General features: G+C 46.2%; 1 protein-coding gene across 2 annotated transcripts in view; it reads left to right on the top strand.

The window, feature by feature from the left end:
• Positions 1 to 17,583, top strand: part of LOC147718740 (sodium- and chloride-dependent neutral and basic amino acid transporter B(0+)-like) — a 425,103-nt gene that overhangs the window by 182,643 nt on the left and 224,877 nt on the right. For both annotated transcript variants that reach the window (XM_086918726.1, XM_086918727.1), the window contains one exon: positions 2,067 to 2,199. In XM_086918726.1, the coding sequence (XP_086774852.1) occupies positions 2,067 to 2,199 (133 nt within the window). The remainder of the gene's footprint in view (positions 1 to 2,066; positions 2,200 to 17,583) is intronic.

Genomic DNA, 17,583 nt, shown 5'->3' on the forward strand with positions numbered 1-17,583 from the left:
ACAAACAAATACCCCTAGGGAGTCCCCCAGCCCTGCTACACTTACCGGGCTACCCTCGGGGGACTCTTCAGGCATTGGGGCCGTCCTCCGCAGGGCTCTTTCCTCACTCTGAGAGCCCCGCACACAAGAAACAACAGGGACAGGCTTCTCTTCCTAATGGAGCCCGCGAGGCTCAGCTCAGCTTCTCATTAGTCTCCGGTGCCGATCTATGCCTTCCGGGGGAGGCGAGCGCCCGACCTCGTCACACTGTTGTTCCTCGGTCGGGCCTATTCGCAGTGCGGCTCATCAGTCGTGCCTCCTACAATGGGCCAATTACAGCGCGGCTCCTCTGTCGAGCCTCCCACCCCTTAGCCAATGACGCCGTGGCTTCCCGGAGGACTGTAGCGGCCCGGGGCCAATGGCGGTGATTTCCTTAGCAAAATACGGGGTAGGCTCCCGTTTAAAGGCACACAATTGTGGGTTAGGCAACCGCTTAAAAGGCACACAACTGAGGGGTAGGCCCCCGCTTAATCCGGGCGCAAGGGCAGGGGGATCCCCACGCCGGGGACTCCATCTGCGTGGCAAGCGCAGCTCGGGGCTGCCGGTAAAAATAGAAGCACTTCCTCAGGAGGAAAAATAAAGCACCAACAGTACCAAAGTCCAGCGCTTCTCCCAGCCCTCAGGATATAGCGCTCCCCAGGCGCTTTAGGGGCCAGGTCCAGGAAAGTCCTTTGGGAAGGTAGACAGGGGGGGAAAGGCTGGGCCCAGGGTCCAGCTCACAGGGCCCTCCAGGCAGGGAGGCAGTCCCCAGTGGCGGTCCTCCTGGCGCCCAGCAGCAGCAGGCCCCCCCTCAAGGTTAGGATCAGCAAGAGAACATTTTCATGGAGACACAGCCCCTCTTTTATACACATTTTCCCTTTGTCTGTGTCTGCAGGGTGGGGGAAAACAAGTCGCAGCTGATTTTGGAGTACTCTGTTGTGCTCAGCCCCTCTTCTCATTCACTGGCCAGGTTAGGGACATTAGACGCACCACAGGGGGCGGAGCCAGCATTGTGTGGGGAAAGCCCAGCCCTATTCAGGTCCCAGGTGCACTTCTCCCTCACATCACTCATGCAGATCTCTCCACTCACCCCGGGTCAGACCCATACTGACTCCTGGAGCCAGGATCACCAGCCAGCTCCAGCCAAACACAAGCCAGAATAGCCAAATCATATAAATTACACAGACATGCCAACTTCTAGAAGTGGCACTTCCACACTAGACACAATAACGCCGCACACATCATCGCGCAGCATTTAATCACACGAGTCCGCACATACCAAACTCGCCCCTGCACTCCCCATGCATAAGGAACTACCAGATACACATACATTCCCCATGCATTCCTATGGGAGGGCAGGCGAACTTCACCACACGCACGCACTTTACCCTGGGACACAGTGGTAAAGTGTGCAGAAGCCAAAAATCACTAACACCAGGTCACAATAATAAGCAAAAAGTTTTGGGGTGAACCTGCCAGAAGGGCCACATCCAACAATGTTGAATCTGCCCCCACTTTACTTAATCGTGTAAACTTGGTGCAGTGTCAAACCTTACACCTCTACAGAGTAGGCGTGACAAGGAGAAATATTTTATTTCCCTCCCTTTTTTGAAGGTGCCCCTTCCTGCACAAAACAATCCTGATTGCAATACAGACATCCATACACCATGGTTCAAGGGTTCTTGCATTGGTGCTGGGCAGCAAATTGTGAGCCAGAGCAAAGGGAAAGGAAAGGAATGCACTGTGTTTCATAAATAGGGTGTATTCCTGTCTTTTCACATTAGCATAGGGCAATGCAGCAAGAAAACATGCTTTGCTGTCGTATGCCAATTCTCCATAAATGAGGCCCATATAATCCTGTTTTCAGAATACATGGGTAAAAGGTGTTTGGAGCAAGCAGTGCCTTACCACTAAGGAAATTCAATAATACCAGCCAAAAATGTTTGTGCTCCGCCCCATTAGCTTTTTTTTATCATTACATTGTCCTGTTTTGCTAATGACAAAGCCCATGGAAGTGAGTGATGAGTGTATTCTTTTTTTCGCTTTAGTAAAGTTGCACTACGTCAATCAAGTGGAATGGATGAGACTGGCCACATTGTTTGGTACCTTGCGCTCTGTCTCTTGCTGGCATGGATTCTAGTTGGAGCAGCTCTGTGCAAAGGAATAAAATCCTCAGGAAAGGTAAGCTAGGCAATAGGAATGTAAGAAATTTACAGAGTAATAGCATGTGCAAATATTGATGTCTACAAGATAACAGCACAAGATTTAAAAACAATACTAAAATGATGGCATCGGAGGTTAACTGTACCAGGCCTAACCTTATAACTTTGTTAATTGTGTATGTGCAACTCAAATTGGGACTTATCATACTTTTGTGCGGCGCCATTTTATTGTATATTCTTTGCCGTATACTGTATTCAGATGTCTGTTTGTCGTTGCTGTACTCATTCACATAAAACAGCTTACCGAACATACATCAGCTACAGTCACATGCATTGGTTTGTGCAATGTCCACCAATCCATCTCTTGTTGCATGTAAGGAATGATAGATTATGTCTGAAATGCAATATGTTGCTTCGTTTTTAAATACATACATAATAATTTATATGAAGTAGTACTTTTAGTGAAATTGAGGATTGGATTGGAAATGAAACAGTACCTAACTAAGTTGAATAGTTGAAATAAGGCCATGTGCATCATTAGGTTCAAAGTTCTTTGAGTTACCAGCATTTATCTTAGTCAGTAACTATTACCAATGTTTTTCCAAATAGAAAACCTGCATAATTCTGTATCAGCCACTAAATATTGTAGCAAAATTGGTTCTCTCTCCGACAACTGATTTAACACTCCAGTTTGGAATTACATTCAACTCTGAGCACTATCTTGAGCTTTTGTTGGTGTGTGTACAAATTCAGAAGAGAGTTCTGTGAAATCAAGCTGCTGCAGTGCATGTACTGTGGACCATAGACTGAGGCCCTGATTTAGTAAAGATCATCACAGGCGCTCATGCGATGCAAAGTGGCCTAAAAAGCAGTTAATCAGTTTTCCATTACGGAAGACTTTCAGGGCCATATGTACGTGACTGGCGATAACTACTGCTTACGCTAGTTAGCAGCAGTTTTCTTACCACCGTGTACAGCTGAAAACTATTGCCATGTTAGCAGCGTATTCACAAGCCATCACTAAATGGCGATAGCTTGTCATCGCAGCGGAAATTGTTGACATTAACAACAGTGTTACGGTGATAAAAATCTTGCCGCTAACATGAATAAAGTTGCAGCAGGCCAGTCAGTGGCCACTGCATGCTAAGTAGCGTGACGCCTGTTTTTTCACGTTAGGCTGGAAAATCGAATACAAAACGCCTGCGAAGTATCACAACAAGAAAATATATATATATAAATAAACAATATAACCATGGAGGAAGCTGGACCCAGGTCTGCAGGAGACAACAACCCTCTAAACAGCCAGGCGACCAACCAGAGACCCAGGAGAAGGGCAAGGGAAAGAATAAGAGGAAGACCCGTTCAGCTAGCAGGAAACCCAGGACCTGGTTGAAGAGGTGGCAGAGAAACAACACCAGCTCTTTGTCAGCTCCACTGTGTCAGTGGGGACCAAAAATGCAATATCGCAGTCCATCACAGCCAAGGTGAATGCTGTTGGGGAGGTGAGGAGGACAGTGAACAGCTGCAAGAAGCGCTGGCATGATGCTAAGTGCAAGACCAAGGAGAAACTGTTGGCCAATCGCAAGGCAGCACTGCAGACTGCAGACTGGAGGTGGGAGTCCAGTGCCACAGGAGGAGCTGCAGGATTTGGAGGAACAGGTGTCCACAGTCATCAGTGAGGAGTCGGGTGTTGGAGTTCAGGGACAAGACACTGCTATACATGACCAACTACTTCAGCAACAGGGTGAGTAACAACAAGGGACTGGGGGACAGTGGTGGATGGGCCCAATGTCACTTATGCACAATTAAAGTGCACACCGACAATGACTGCAGCTCTTGTCCCAGATACCCTTGTCCCTGGAGGCATAGACACATATCACCCCAGTCAATGAATATTGTGAAAGACACATATCGGTGGGCTCACAGACTTGGAAATCTGCACAGAAAAGTAATTCTAAATATTCTCAAATATTTATATCCAACCACAAAATAAGGGCAACATGAAAGAACAAAGGGGCACATTGATTATATATGTGGCAGGGTGTCAAAATGGCCCACTTGCTTCAACACCATGCACATACAATTTGTCTGCAAAGGGCTGCATCTCTTTTCCGACAAAATGAGGATGCACTGTGAAGGTGACTGATTATGTGCATGAGTGAGCATGCCAGCACACATGCAAGTGAATGAGTGTGGAGTTCTTTCTTAAAGGAGCAGGTCACACTCTGTCACTCTACATATGATCCCTGATGAAACAAAGGCATCTGCTGGCCAACAATGCCCAAGTGTCCCAGCTGTGATTAAGCCCCATATTTCCTCAAACGTGCAACATCTCACAATTGGAAATGAGCATAATTGAAAGGGTCATCGACTGAAAGGTAAAGGGGCAGTAAAACCAAAGATGTACCATACCTCTAGATCAACATGCATCCATTAAGATGCCATCACTTCTTTTGACTCAACAGAATGAACAAGTATCCACACTGTGTGTATCCTGTCAAATCAAGCATACTTCCCTGCCCACATCATGTGGCACATCACATCAACCCAGATCACAACAGTGGGAACTCTAATCATGGCTCAACAATGATCAAGTTGCATTTCCAACAACAAGATGTGGTACCATGCAATCCACCCCTCCAAAAATGAGTAATCTTGAAAATTATCCAGGTGTACTGAGTACGGGTGGCTTACCCACAATGCAGTCACAGACACATCCATCTGAGCTAATCAACATTGACAACAATGTATTAAAACCTGAACCCCTGTCACTACTGAACAGGTGACACAACTAGTGCTGCATGTGTGTAGACATTGGTCACTCACATTTGGCATACCTGTAAACTGTGAGATGATAATGTACAACTATAAAGTTGCATACTTGTTGTTGTACAATGAATCACTATCAGGCATGTAAAAGGCATCTCCTCCTAAACATCCTGAATGGACCTTGTCATGCAGTCTGCTTGTAAACTTATCCAATGCATGATCATACTTGAACCACACATACAATTGTATCTCCCCTTACATTGCAGAGGGAGAAACATCACCTCCTGTACAGCAGCCTGTCCCACTCTTCAATGATGAAGATGAAAAGCTCCCAACCATCAACCAGGACACACCCCAAGACCTGCTCAACCCCATTTGCTCCCGATCTCCGGAAGCAGGGTTATCCAGCAGCATCGTGGAAACTCCACTCCCTGCACAAACCATCCAGCAGCAAGCACCTACCACCACAGCTGTCTCCCAGGAACTCGAGGACCCAATTCTGACATTTCAATGTCGTGTGGTAGAGGTCCAGCAGGAGATGGCTGGTCAGGTGGGGGTAGGGTTTACAGTCTGGCGGTCAAATTAGATGTGGTACATGGATGTCTACAGACCATCACAGCCCCCCACAGTCCGCCTCATGCTCTCCAGCATTCCATGGCTGACATTCCTGGAGTACTGACTCAGAGACAAGAACAACTGTCCAGTCAGAGTGGCTCCAGCGATGTCAACAGGGAGTTGTGTGACATACGAATGATCATGGAGAACAAGGAGCAGATTCAAGCCTCACAAATGGCTGCCACAGCTGCATACCACAGACACGTTGCTGGAATCTTTTATGCCCTGCAGCTGCTCATCACAGCAGTGCTGCCTCAAGGTTTTGCACAGATGAATGCTGTTACTGCTTCAACATCCAAATCTCAGCCCCCTGATGTGTCAGTGCCTCACAGTGCCGCAGCCCATCTACCACCATACATATGGGAGGCACATGACGCATAAGAGGACAAAGATGTGTATGATTCTAAGAAAAAAGCAGTAGCATTAATCTGGGCCAAATGGACTGTTTTGCCTTGGATCTGTGCTTAGCATCATGCACCGGAACATAAGCTTCCTCTGTTCTCAGATTCACACTGTTACACTCAACTTGGACCCTGATATGGACTGCCATAATTTGTGTTGTTCCCAATGATACTGCAATCGGCCTGCTGAATGAACTCTTCCTCTTCCTCTGGTCACGTTCCCCCAAAGGACTCTTTCAGGCCCTCCACTGGGTATTAATGGAATGTGGGGGTTGTTTGACTAAGTACTGGGACAGTCTTCACAAAATTCAATGCATGGTTTAGATGTTTAACTGTGTCCCAGATAGGCAGTGAGAAGACCGGGCATGTGTGAACTAGCTGTGCCCTCATTACTCAAATACAACCTTCTAGCAAGATTCCAACATTGCCCTACTTACATGATGGCAATAGGCATGTGCAGAATATGTCCAAGTAAGTTGCATGCCACAAGTAGTGTCTCCATTTAGCATTGCTAACAAGTCTCTCTTGGCAAATCAACTCACACTCTAAGGGGTGGACAAAGCTTGTTGTGACGGGTGTCATTGCATGCAACATTCAAAGATAGAGCACACCATATCTACCACCCGCTATTGGAACCACAATGTCTGTTTCAGTGAAGTTGTGTTGGAAATAGGGACTTATCCTAAAGTGCAAGTCCTTGGTCAGCCCCTTCCCGTGGCTTAACAATGCCTTGGAAATCAGGAGCCCTCTCATGCTGGGCTCACTGTGAAAGGAGAGGGCAATGTGTTTAGGGATTTGTACTGCACTGCAATTACCATATAGTCAGATGCTGTACCACCATTTCAAGGGTGGCATCACTATGAGGTAATGACAAAAGTAAAAGCTAGGAAAAGTGGGTATGACACTGGCACTACAGGGAGCAATGCTACAGTTCCCCGCCTGTTTGCATCAGAAATATGATCTGCCATATGCCGTGCACATTTGATCCACAAACTGAAAATATTCTGCATGGGCAGGAGGGTGAGCCTTCATGCACATGAACATCCAATTTCAATAATTCTGACACACCTGCATTAGGCAGCAAGTGTGCTTATGTGTGTGCATGGTAGATAGTCTCTGTGTCAGGCTCATGTGATATGCAGGGTCTGGATGTAATCTGTGGAACATGGTGCATACATTTATTTTCATGATGGATAAGAGTTGCAATATCTATGTTTGTTCAAGGTCATGTTCCTACATTGTGTTGTAAATGGGCTGTGCTGTCCAACTCTATGAGTCACACACAAGATGTTAAACTTCACAAAAGAGTGTCCCTAGCCTCGGCCAAAAGTCCTACTTGCCACCCTGTAATCCATGCAAGTTTACTGTGCTCAAATCAAAAGGATGCTGACACTATCCGTCCTGCTAAGTAACATGTCATGACCACACGTACACATTCAAACAATTGTTCTGTGACTGAATAACTTGTATACAAGGGCAAAAACAATACTCCACCAAATCACTTCAGACATAAGAGCAACCATAATTCAAAAACAGTAAAATATATTATCAAGGAACACATTTAACTACCCTAAACTAACACTAAGCACTACTACAACTAACCTAATCTTGACAAACTGGAACACAGTGAATGCTAATCTAAACTATCTAACGTAACTAATCCTAAAGACAAAACAACATATCTAAGACATCAACCCTCCTCCCACCCATAAAGCACATCAGAAGATAGGACAAATACATCTTAGCTAAACACAAACTAACTACACAGATATCATACACAAATATATATTTTTGTTGTAATTTGTTTATTTTTTATAACAACAAATAGATTTACCCCCCACCCAAAGGAAAAGGAAACGTATCTACAAATACCACAAGAGAATAAAGAACTAAAACAGTGTTAAAATCTAACACAACATATTCCTCCACTACAACTCCACTACCTAACACTTTAAAAACGTACCTATCACTAACTATTATTAATAAATAACATTGATGGATGGGTCCCTATCGGAAAGCTCAACAAGGGAGACCCATGGCAGCCTTAATCTCTTGTAGGTGGGTGGGATGCTCCGCCATTTCACATTCTATTTGTGCCACTCTGATGTTCATGTCGATGATTGTGAGACGGTCTCACATGGTAAACGGCACAAGCTGATCAGATGCAGCAGATGGCATTGCCCCTTGTCCATGGGGCTGTGAGGGGGCGCCAGATTGTGTGCCAGATCCTGAAGCAGCAGCTTGTCTGTGTGGTGTCTCGGGGGATATGCAGATCCCTGTCCATGTAGGGGCCCACTCCTGTCGCCAGAAGGGCCAAGTATGTCCTGTTTGTTACTCTGCCTTCATCGGAGGACTACATCAGGCACCGACTTCCACCTCCCAGCTGCCCCGTCAGCTCGATGCCTGCTTGCCATGTTGATGTATCCCTTGGCCACCCTCAGTACGTGAAGATACCGGTCCTTCCTGGCCTGGAATTTGTGGGCCTCCTCTGGCGACATATTGTCTGTCAAATAGGAGCAATTACAAAATGTGATTCTAATGACTATGTCAATGTTCTCCATTTAACTCAGAAACACAAGGTCAGTGTAACATGGGAGCCTACACTCTAACGGAAGATTGTGAAGCTCAAATGTGACATGGACAAGGCAATGTAGAATCAAGGATCAGTTACAAAATGCTGGTGACACTGACATGACAGTGCATGGCATCTGACATATGGTTTTACAATCCAATGAGACTGTCATTGTAAAATGGTGCGGCTGTCACATACCGTGACTGAGAGGGACTTGTACAAGGAATTGGAGGAGAGAGGCATTAGCCATCCAGGTGTAGCACCTTGCTCCTCCACTTCTGTAACACAGGGCTGCATCATATATTCAAAATTCTGGTGCAGCTGTGTGTGTCCCCCGGTGATGAGGTAAAGTTTATCAACTCTGCGTGAACACAGGCACCCTTGCACAAAAGTGCAAGGGTGTCTGTGTGCCAGGGACGCTTGTTTATGTGTAAGAAGGTGTCCCTTCCTGCACATGACCAATCCTGGAAAAACCCCACAGTCACTTTCATGTGTGCTATATCAAGCAGCACACATGGAAAAACAACGTTAGTTGGCTGAACACTGACTTGAAATAAGGCGCAGCCCCTCTCGCCACGGGCGAGCGGGAAAAACGTTGTTTACCCCACAATTTTGACTCTGCTAAAACTTTTACAATGCAGGGCTTTACACTGCAAACTGTCACAACGTATTCCCCAAAGTAATGCCCGCTGGCGTTAGAATGGTAATTGGGTTGTAATGGAGAATGCATTGTAACGAATAGCATTGTAAAGCCCTGTGTTTTAAAAGGTATCGCAGAGTAAAAACTGTGGAGTAAAAGCATGTGTGGTATATGCATGTGGGGCAACGTCACAAAGTTGGCGAGTGGGGCTTATACATTTGCCCGAGTCTACCAGTGGAATGAGCTCAAGGAGACAGCTTGACAACACCATTGTAGTGCCAAAACATGCCAATTACATACATAGGGCCATCTTTGCTAGGTAGTTGGGGAACGTGCCCCTCACAGCCTTGGCTTAAAGCTATGCACTGTAACCTTGGGGATGCTGGTATGCAGAATACCTACAATAGTACTGTGCAGACCGGTGTCTGATCACGCACAGCCTGAAAAACACTACCTCCTTGTACATGATCTGGCCTACTTGCACTGTCATCTCAGTCAAGGATGTAGTCGCATTCCATGTCTGATCATATTCATCACCAACACCACTCAAATGTCTCCTCTCCTGTCTGTACGATCTATAATCCACATGCATGTGCTGTAGTGACAGAACCCATTGATATTTTTTGCATGGGTATCACTGACTGGTGATGTGCAAAATTCCATCCGGAAGACATATGCATTGCTCCATCTTCGCTTACTGATTTGTATACTCTTCTCACTACCACAAAACACCATCACACTGGAGGCAAGGTACATGTGATCACACCAATACTGCATTCTACTAAGTACATGATTTGACCCAGACATTTATCACATCTCACAATTACTATATTTAATGGGTGAACTCACCAGTGGCGTATGGGTCCTTGAATGCGTCGATATCCCCCTGTGTGATGAGTGGTCTGCCAGCTGTGAGACATGAAAAGAAATGTGTGTTTGTAACAGATGCAAATTCACACGTGTCCAATTCATCATCCAATTCATCAATGTCGATAGTCTGTAAATAGACTGTTGCATTTCAAGTTGCATACATGGTTGTGTCTAGTTTGCCTGTTATTCCCACAAGACATGATAATGCAGAGTTAGGCAAAACAAGACAATTATGCTTGCACATTTGCACATTTTGCACACTCTTCTTGTGTGACATATTCCCATCGCCCCGTTGCTCCCAACAACAACATGTTCTCAATCATCTGCAGACAATAGCCTTGCTGCAGATCACACAAGGGTGTGTCACATCTATTGATGGTGTATGACACTCTGGATGTCCTATAATAAATGTCAAATGTTTCCTATCTCATACAACATTACATAAAACCTAGGTATAAGGGCAGCGTACATAGGAGGCAGCGCTAAAAGTAAAGGTCAGGGTCAAGCTGTTCCTAAGCAAAACTAGGAGGCATCCATGATTCCTCATCCTTTTTGATTTTTCCGTGTGTGCTGCCTTGTGCAGCACGCATGAAATAAGCAAAATACCTTGGATTGTTAATGTACAGTAAGGTCACCCTTCCTGTACATGAACAATCTTTGCCCTGCACGCAGACACCCTTGCACAATGGTGCAAGGAGGAAAGAGTTGGCACTACACTGCTAATTGTTGCACCAGAGCAAGGGGAAACGCAAACCGGCACCATTTGCTTGTATACATGGTGCAGCAATGCGATTCTGAAGTGGCAAAGTTGGGCGTGAAGGCATGACGTCTAACGCCTCAATCCGCCACTTTCTTGAACATATAACCCATTGTGTTACAGACAGTATTTTATATTTGTCACAAAAGTGTTCTTTTAACTATTTTGAGGTTGTACTTACCACCTTGTTAGCCAATGAGGACTCCCAGGTGGTGCAACATGTCACCCTCACGGCCCACGCAATCCTGCCATCGGTGCTTCCATTGTCAGACAGTCCTGTCCACACCGAAGACCTGCAGCACCTGGCTCCTCACATGCTCCCACCTCACCTTCTGCACATGTACAGCATATTCGTGCAGAATCCAACCCCCACTTTCAACCATCAAGGGCTGGTATTACTTCACTAGCCAGAGGAAGCCCCTGAATTCCCCCTCCAACATCCTGCCCTCCCTACCCACACCCACCATCTCCCAGCACACACCTAAACCCACTCCTAAAAAATAAAGCCCTCAGATATACCTCAACAACTATTAAGAATGTAAATTACCCCTTGGACAAACACCCAACAAGATTTAGTACAAGCACAAAAAACACGTAAGGACAAGTATACAAGACTTCACAGGGACACTAGGGACAGTTCCCAGGATACAACAAAACTCTCAAATCCAAAATCACTACCACACCACATTAAACACCTCCAACACTCTCCGAAGTCACCAGCAGTGTGCTCAAAAGAGAAAGTGAAAGTGCACAGTAGTCCTCCAGGATGCATTCTGACATCACTTCCTGTGTGTTTGCGGGCAGTTTTTTGTTTATACAGTGAGATTGTGCACGCAAATTGACTTTAGCAGTAATATTTTGTGTTGTTACATGTATTTAGCTATTATTTTCCATCGCGGTTATGAAAAAATTGTCACATTAGCGTTAAGGCGGGAAAAATTAGGATGCTAAGTGCAAGGTGTTCTTCAGATAGACAGTATTTGATGGAATTTCCTCTCTGACCCCAAAAAACACCCTAAAGTCAACTCTGACCCCAAAACACATAACCCCACGCAAACTTTCAAGTCACCATTACTAACCGCACAATGTTTAACTTTCACTTGTCGGATAGATGTACTTATGCAGTGAATGAACATGCACACAAGGTTTTGGTGTTGTGATGTTTTATTGCACAAATTGTGCTTATGTGCGTTTTGCACGGAAAAGAAAAAAAAAGGGATGTCATATTTTGACGTGCTTATGTGAAGAATCATTAATAATTCTGTCCCTTCGTGTTGATCCTGCAGCAGAATCTGGGGTGTGTGCAGCATCAGCCTTATCTCCTAGGTCATCCTCAGGATTGTCAGGTTTATCTGGCACTTCGATCCATGGCACATTGGTGCGGACACATATGTTGTGCAACACACAACATGCCAGGATGATCTTGCACACTTGTTCAGGGCTGTACAGCAGTATGCCACTTGAGATGTCAAGGCATCGGAACTGTGACTTAAGCATGCCAAATGTTTCCTCGACAATGGACCTGGTGCGTCCAAGGGCGACATTGTGCCTGGGTGTTTGTGGCTCTGATGGGTGTCAACAGCCATGGAGAGAGTACATATCTTTAATCACCTGTGACATATAATGGAGAGATGTGTCCATTATCATTTGTGCCTGCTTTGTTTGAAGAGTTTCAATTTTGGGGTGTGTGATTTGTGCTACTTTGGTAATTCAGGTTTGTCATGTGTAGCTTCAGACAATTGACCAGCATCAGTGCAAATTACATTGCCTCCCAGCTTCTTGTCCCTCCCCTCTACCCTATTTGATGGTGGCGGCTGTGCATTTGAGTTACTGGATTCATGCTAGCCTGGCTGATGATGGCTGATTAGCCAAAAGCCTATCCCAGGATGCTTGTTTCCGGTCCGAGAAAGACATGCTTGGCAGTTCGGGCTGGACTGTTCCCATGAGGCACAGGGTCGGACTGAACTGGATTGGCTTAGTGAGTTAAAGAACGATGATGGATTAAACCTAGATCATTTGACTCTGGGTGAGTGCTTGCATTGTTCAACACTCCGTCCATCATCCCCTTTGGTTTTGCTCTGTTGCCCTAAGTTGGCAGGGCATGCCCAGACTTGGGTCCCTTGCTCACTTTGCTACCGGATTCAAGCTAGCCTGGCTGATGACGGCTGAGTAACCAGAAACCAGTTCCATGATGCTTGCTTCCTGTCCAGGGAAGACATGGCTTGGCAGTTCGGCTTCAACTGTTCCCATGAGGCACAGGGTCATACTGATTTGCATATGGCCATGTCTGAACTTGGGTGGCGGTGTGAGCTAAAGAATCATAATGGATTAAACCCAGATCATTTGAATGGGGATGCGTGTTTGCATTTTTCAACACTCCGTCCAACATCCCCTTTGGTTTTGCTTTGTTCGACCTAAGTTGGCAGGGTATGCCCAGACATGGGTCCCTTGCTCACAATGCCTCTGGATTCAAGCTAGCCTGGCTGATGACGGCTGATTAGCCAGAAACCAGTCCCAGGATGCTTGTTTCCGGTCCAAGGAAGACATGGCTTGGCAGCTCGGGCTGGACTGTTCCCATGAGGCACAGGGTCAGACTGATTTGCATATGGCTATGTCTGAACTGGGGTGGCGGAGTGAGCTAAAGAATGAAGATGGATTAAACCCAGATCATTTGACTAGGGGTGAGTGCTTGCATTGTTCAACATTCCATCCATCATCCCCTTTGGTTTTGCTTTGTTCACCCTAAGTTGGCAGGGTATGCCCAGACGTGGGTTCCTTGCTCACGTTGCCACTGGATTTAAGCTAACCTGGCTGATGACGGCTGATTAGCCAGAAACCGGTCCCAGGATGCTTATTTGCGGTCCGGGGAAAACATGGCTTGGCAGTTCTGACTGGACTGTTCCCATGAGGCAAAGGGTCAGACTGATTTGCATATGGCTATGTCTGAACTTGGGTGGCGGAGTGATCTAAAGAATGATGATGGATTAAACCCAGATCATTAGACTGGGGGTGAGTGCTTGCATTGTTCAAGACTCCGTCCATCATCCGCTTTGGTTTTGCACTGGGGAGACGAAGGCGTGCCAAAGGCAAGTCCATCTGCGCTGGTCCGTGACCTGACCACGACCAGCGCCAGGGACCCTGGAACTCCTCACATCCATCACTACGACTCATCCGCCATCCTCGCACGTAACCTCGGAAGAAAGAACAACTGCCAACTGGCCAGGCTGAACACGACCCACAGCAGTACTCCTTCCACCACTGCCGCCAGACCTTCACCACCGCCACTGCCGCCAAAACCGCTGATGCCCTAAGAAGCATCTTCCTCACAGTGCACTCCCTGCACAGACATGCCGTGAAAATCTGGAACCTCTGGGACACACTCCCCCCCTATATCGCATTCTTTACAGACATCTGGACCACCACCTCCTCTGCCCCTAACATTGCCTTTGCAATCCCGGACGGATATAAGATCCAGAGAGAGGACTATCCCAACCACCTGGGAGGAGTCCTCGCCATCGGGCACAACAACCCCCTCAGCCTCTCCAGATCCAGCCACACCTTACCCGCTGTCAAACACCTGCTTTTCCAGGTCCAGACTAACCCCAACTCTGCACTCTGTGGCACACTCACCTATAGACCTCCCGGACCCCAGGACTGATTCACCGACACCATCACCGACATCATCGCGCCCCACGCCATTGCCTCCATGGACTACATACTCATCGGAGACCTGAACTTCCACCTCAACAACACCAATGACCCCAACTCCACTACCCTGTGGGAAAAGCTCGACAACATTGGACTGAAATAACTCTTCACCACACTAACTCACAAGGCAGGACATACCCTCGACCCCATCTTCGCAGGAGGAAACAGCATCCAGTTCAGCCACATCACGCAACACCCATGGACCAACCACCACTGTGTATACTTCCTTGGCAACAAAACCAAGCCGGCCCCCACTTCATCATATGGCAAAGAACAAAAGATCTTCGACAAAGAGCCCCTTTATGGGAGCCCGTTCTGTATTGCAGTGCTGACCCAACGAGGAGCAGGTCTAAATGATGAAGCATGACATCTATCTTGCTGGTTGTGTGAGGACCCTAGTTCCGACAGAGCGGGATCCCTCTTGATCCTTCCACTTTAAGAGTGCCTGACTTCCCTTTCATATTCCATGGTGGTGGTGAGTTGGCCTATCTGTTCAGTTCCTAGGCATCACCTTGTTGAGGAACGGCAAACCTTTTTTGCAAAGATTCTTACAGGGCATCTTCGCTGGACCTCGTTAAAAAGCCCCTCAGTCCCCCCGCTTGTTGAACATAAGATTGAAAATGCCAGTCTTGGTGCCTAATGTTGTCCGGCAGGTGATGCATATACAGATAGTAAATATCCTTGGTGACAGAAGTAGGTCTCTTGGCATCTCACGGTTCAGCTGAAAAGAAATGGGAATACAAGATCAAAATCTGAAGGAACCATTTTAAGATGTTGGGTAACAGAAGGTCCTAAACACCTCCTCAGGAAATGCTGATTTTTAAACAGTATCTCTACCCTAGTTACTGTCCATCATGAGCATTCTGGGCCAGATTTGGGAATAGCACATGGCAGCTGGAATTACTGAATTTATTTTCATATATGATTTCTAATTCCATGCCCATTGTCTGGTCCAGTTTTCTCCTGATTTCAGCAGGCACAAACAATTGTGCAGACTAGATTTAGGTTTTAACAAACGATCTAGATCTGTGTTGGGTGTTAGTTCTGTTTCTAAGTATTCACAATTGAGTTTGTTCCTTTGTCCAAAGGTGGATGCATTTAAGGTGGTTTTAGGTGTGTTATTTTGTGGTGTTTTATGCTGGAAAGCTAGCAAATGGTGGTCTGACCATGTGACTGGTGTGCTTATTTGAAAGGTAACTAGTTCTGGATTTGCAAAATGACATCTAGGATGTGTCCAATGATGTCTGTGGGTCTGTGGACGATCTGATGTAGGTGCAGTGGTTCTTGGGCAGTGATTATGGTTTTTGGGTGGGGAATACTGGGTTTGTCAAACCAAATGTTTAGGTCACCAAGAATGCATAGGTTGGAGTGTAGTGTTATCAGGTTAGAAACTGCATCTTGAAATGTGCCTGGGAAAGTTGCATTGCTAGGTGGAGTTTTGTAAAGTAGAAGGACATTATGGGAGGAAGTTGTTGGGGTAGGGTTGCAGCTGGTGAAGAGGGCTTCACATTCTTGTATCGAAACGCCGTCGGCTTTAGTGAGATGTATGGTTTGCTTGAATATAATAGCTGGCCCACCTCCTCTTTTGCCAATACAGTTTTGTGTGACAGTTTGATCGCATAGAGGAATGGCTTCATGCAACACCACAGCCATGTCATCTCCCAACCATGATTCAAGTTATAAAGAGTAAGTCAGGCTGTGTGCCAGTGAGTAGGTGGTAGATGTGATGCTTGTTTTAGATAGTGATCGAACATTTATTAGTATGCAGTTCAGAGTTTGTGTTTTGGTGGTAGTGTGAATTTGTTTTGTAGAAGAGTGAGCAGTATTTTCTGCACTTGTAGAAGGTGATGAGGCTTCAAATTGCTTTTCAGCCAGTAGCACGCTATTCTGGAACCCAAAAAGGGTTAGTGGGGGATTAGTATAGGACAATTTGAGTTAATTTGAGTGGTGGACATGTGAGTCTATTAGTTTGATTAAAAAGGTTAATGGAGAGATAGATGAATTTAGAGTTCGAAGCATGTTTATTGGGAGAGCATTATGGTAAGATGAGGTTTGGGATGAGTAAAAGGAGGGATGGAGGAGGGAAAAGTCTCTAGAAATGGATTAGGGAGATCAAAGTAGTAAAATGAGTTTTGGGATGAGTCAAATCCAACACCAATCTAGAAAAATAGAGTAATCTTTAATAAATACAATTATATCAGAAGAACAACAAAAACAATTATTAGAACTGGAGACATACTATTTCAAAGTCTTAAGTGAAAATAGAGCAAAAAACCACAAAGCTCCAGCTGAGGTTATCTTTTCATGCTGGACCAGGACACAAGTTCAAGCAGACTGTGATGGAGTGTGGGCCGGACACAGGATCACATTTGACTTGCTGGACTGTGTACCTGATTGTGTGAGGTCCTGTGTCACAATGCCTCCAGTTGTATCACTTCCAATGGGGCTGTTGATCATGGCCTGCAAGATGTTGTGTCACATTTCGGCATGCTGCTTCAGTTCCAATGATGCCACCGAAGAGGAGATGCAAGGGGCTGCGATGCAAGTCCCTGCATTAAGATGTGTTGGGTCCGTTCTGGTAAGGGTGCCTATTAGGACTTGCTAGGTGCTGTGATGCAAGGTACAGCATGAAGATACATCATGTTGTGTCAGTTCTGATGGGGCCACTGATCAGGAGATGTGAGGTGCTGGAATGTGAGGCCCTGCATCGCACGGTGTCAAGTTGCATTGCATTGCGTTGGCTTTGAGGGAACCTACAAAAACGGCGAGGAGTACACTTTGGTGCCAGACAAGGGTCCAGGACCTGGTGATCCCCTCTTGCAGTTCATGATTTTTTCCAACAGAGGCCATCAGAAGGACAAAGGCACTTTCATTTAGGTCTGGTCAGCTGGGCAGATGCAGGTCAGATCTCTGGAGCTTGTTATATTCTGCTCCGCTGGTCAGATAGCCCCTGCAGTCACTAAGGTGGTTATGGGTTCTAGGAACAGGTCCAGTCTTTCTTCCTCAAGCAGCAGAGATGCAGAGCAGTTGTTGTTGCAGCAAGGCAGCAGGGCAGTTCTTCCAGCAGCAAG

The sequence above is a fragment of the Lissotriton vulgaris genome, chromosome 4_1 (assembly GCF_964263255.1).
Source record: "Lissotriton vulgaris chromosome 4_1, aLisVul1.2, whole genome shotgun sequence".
NCBI classification, from domain to species: Eukaryota; Metazoa; Chordata; class Amphibia; order Caudata; family Salamandridae; genus Lissotriton; species Lissotriton vulgaris.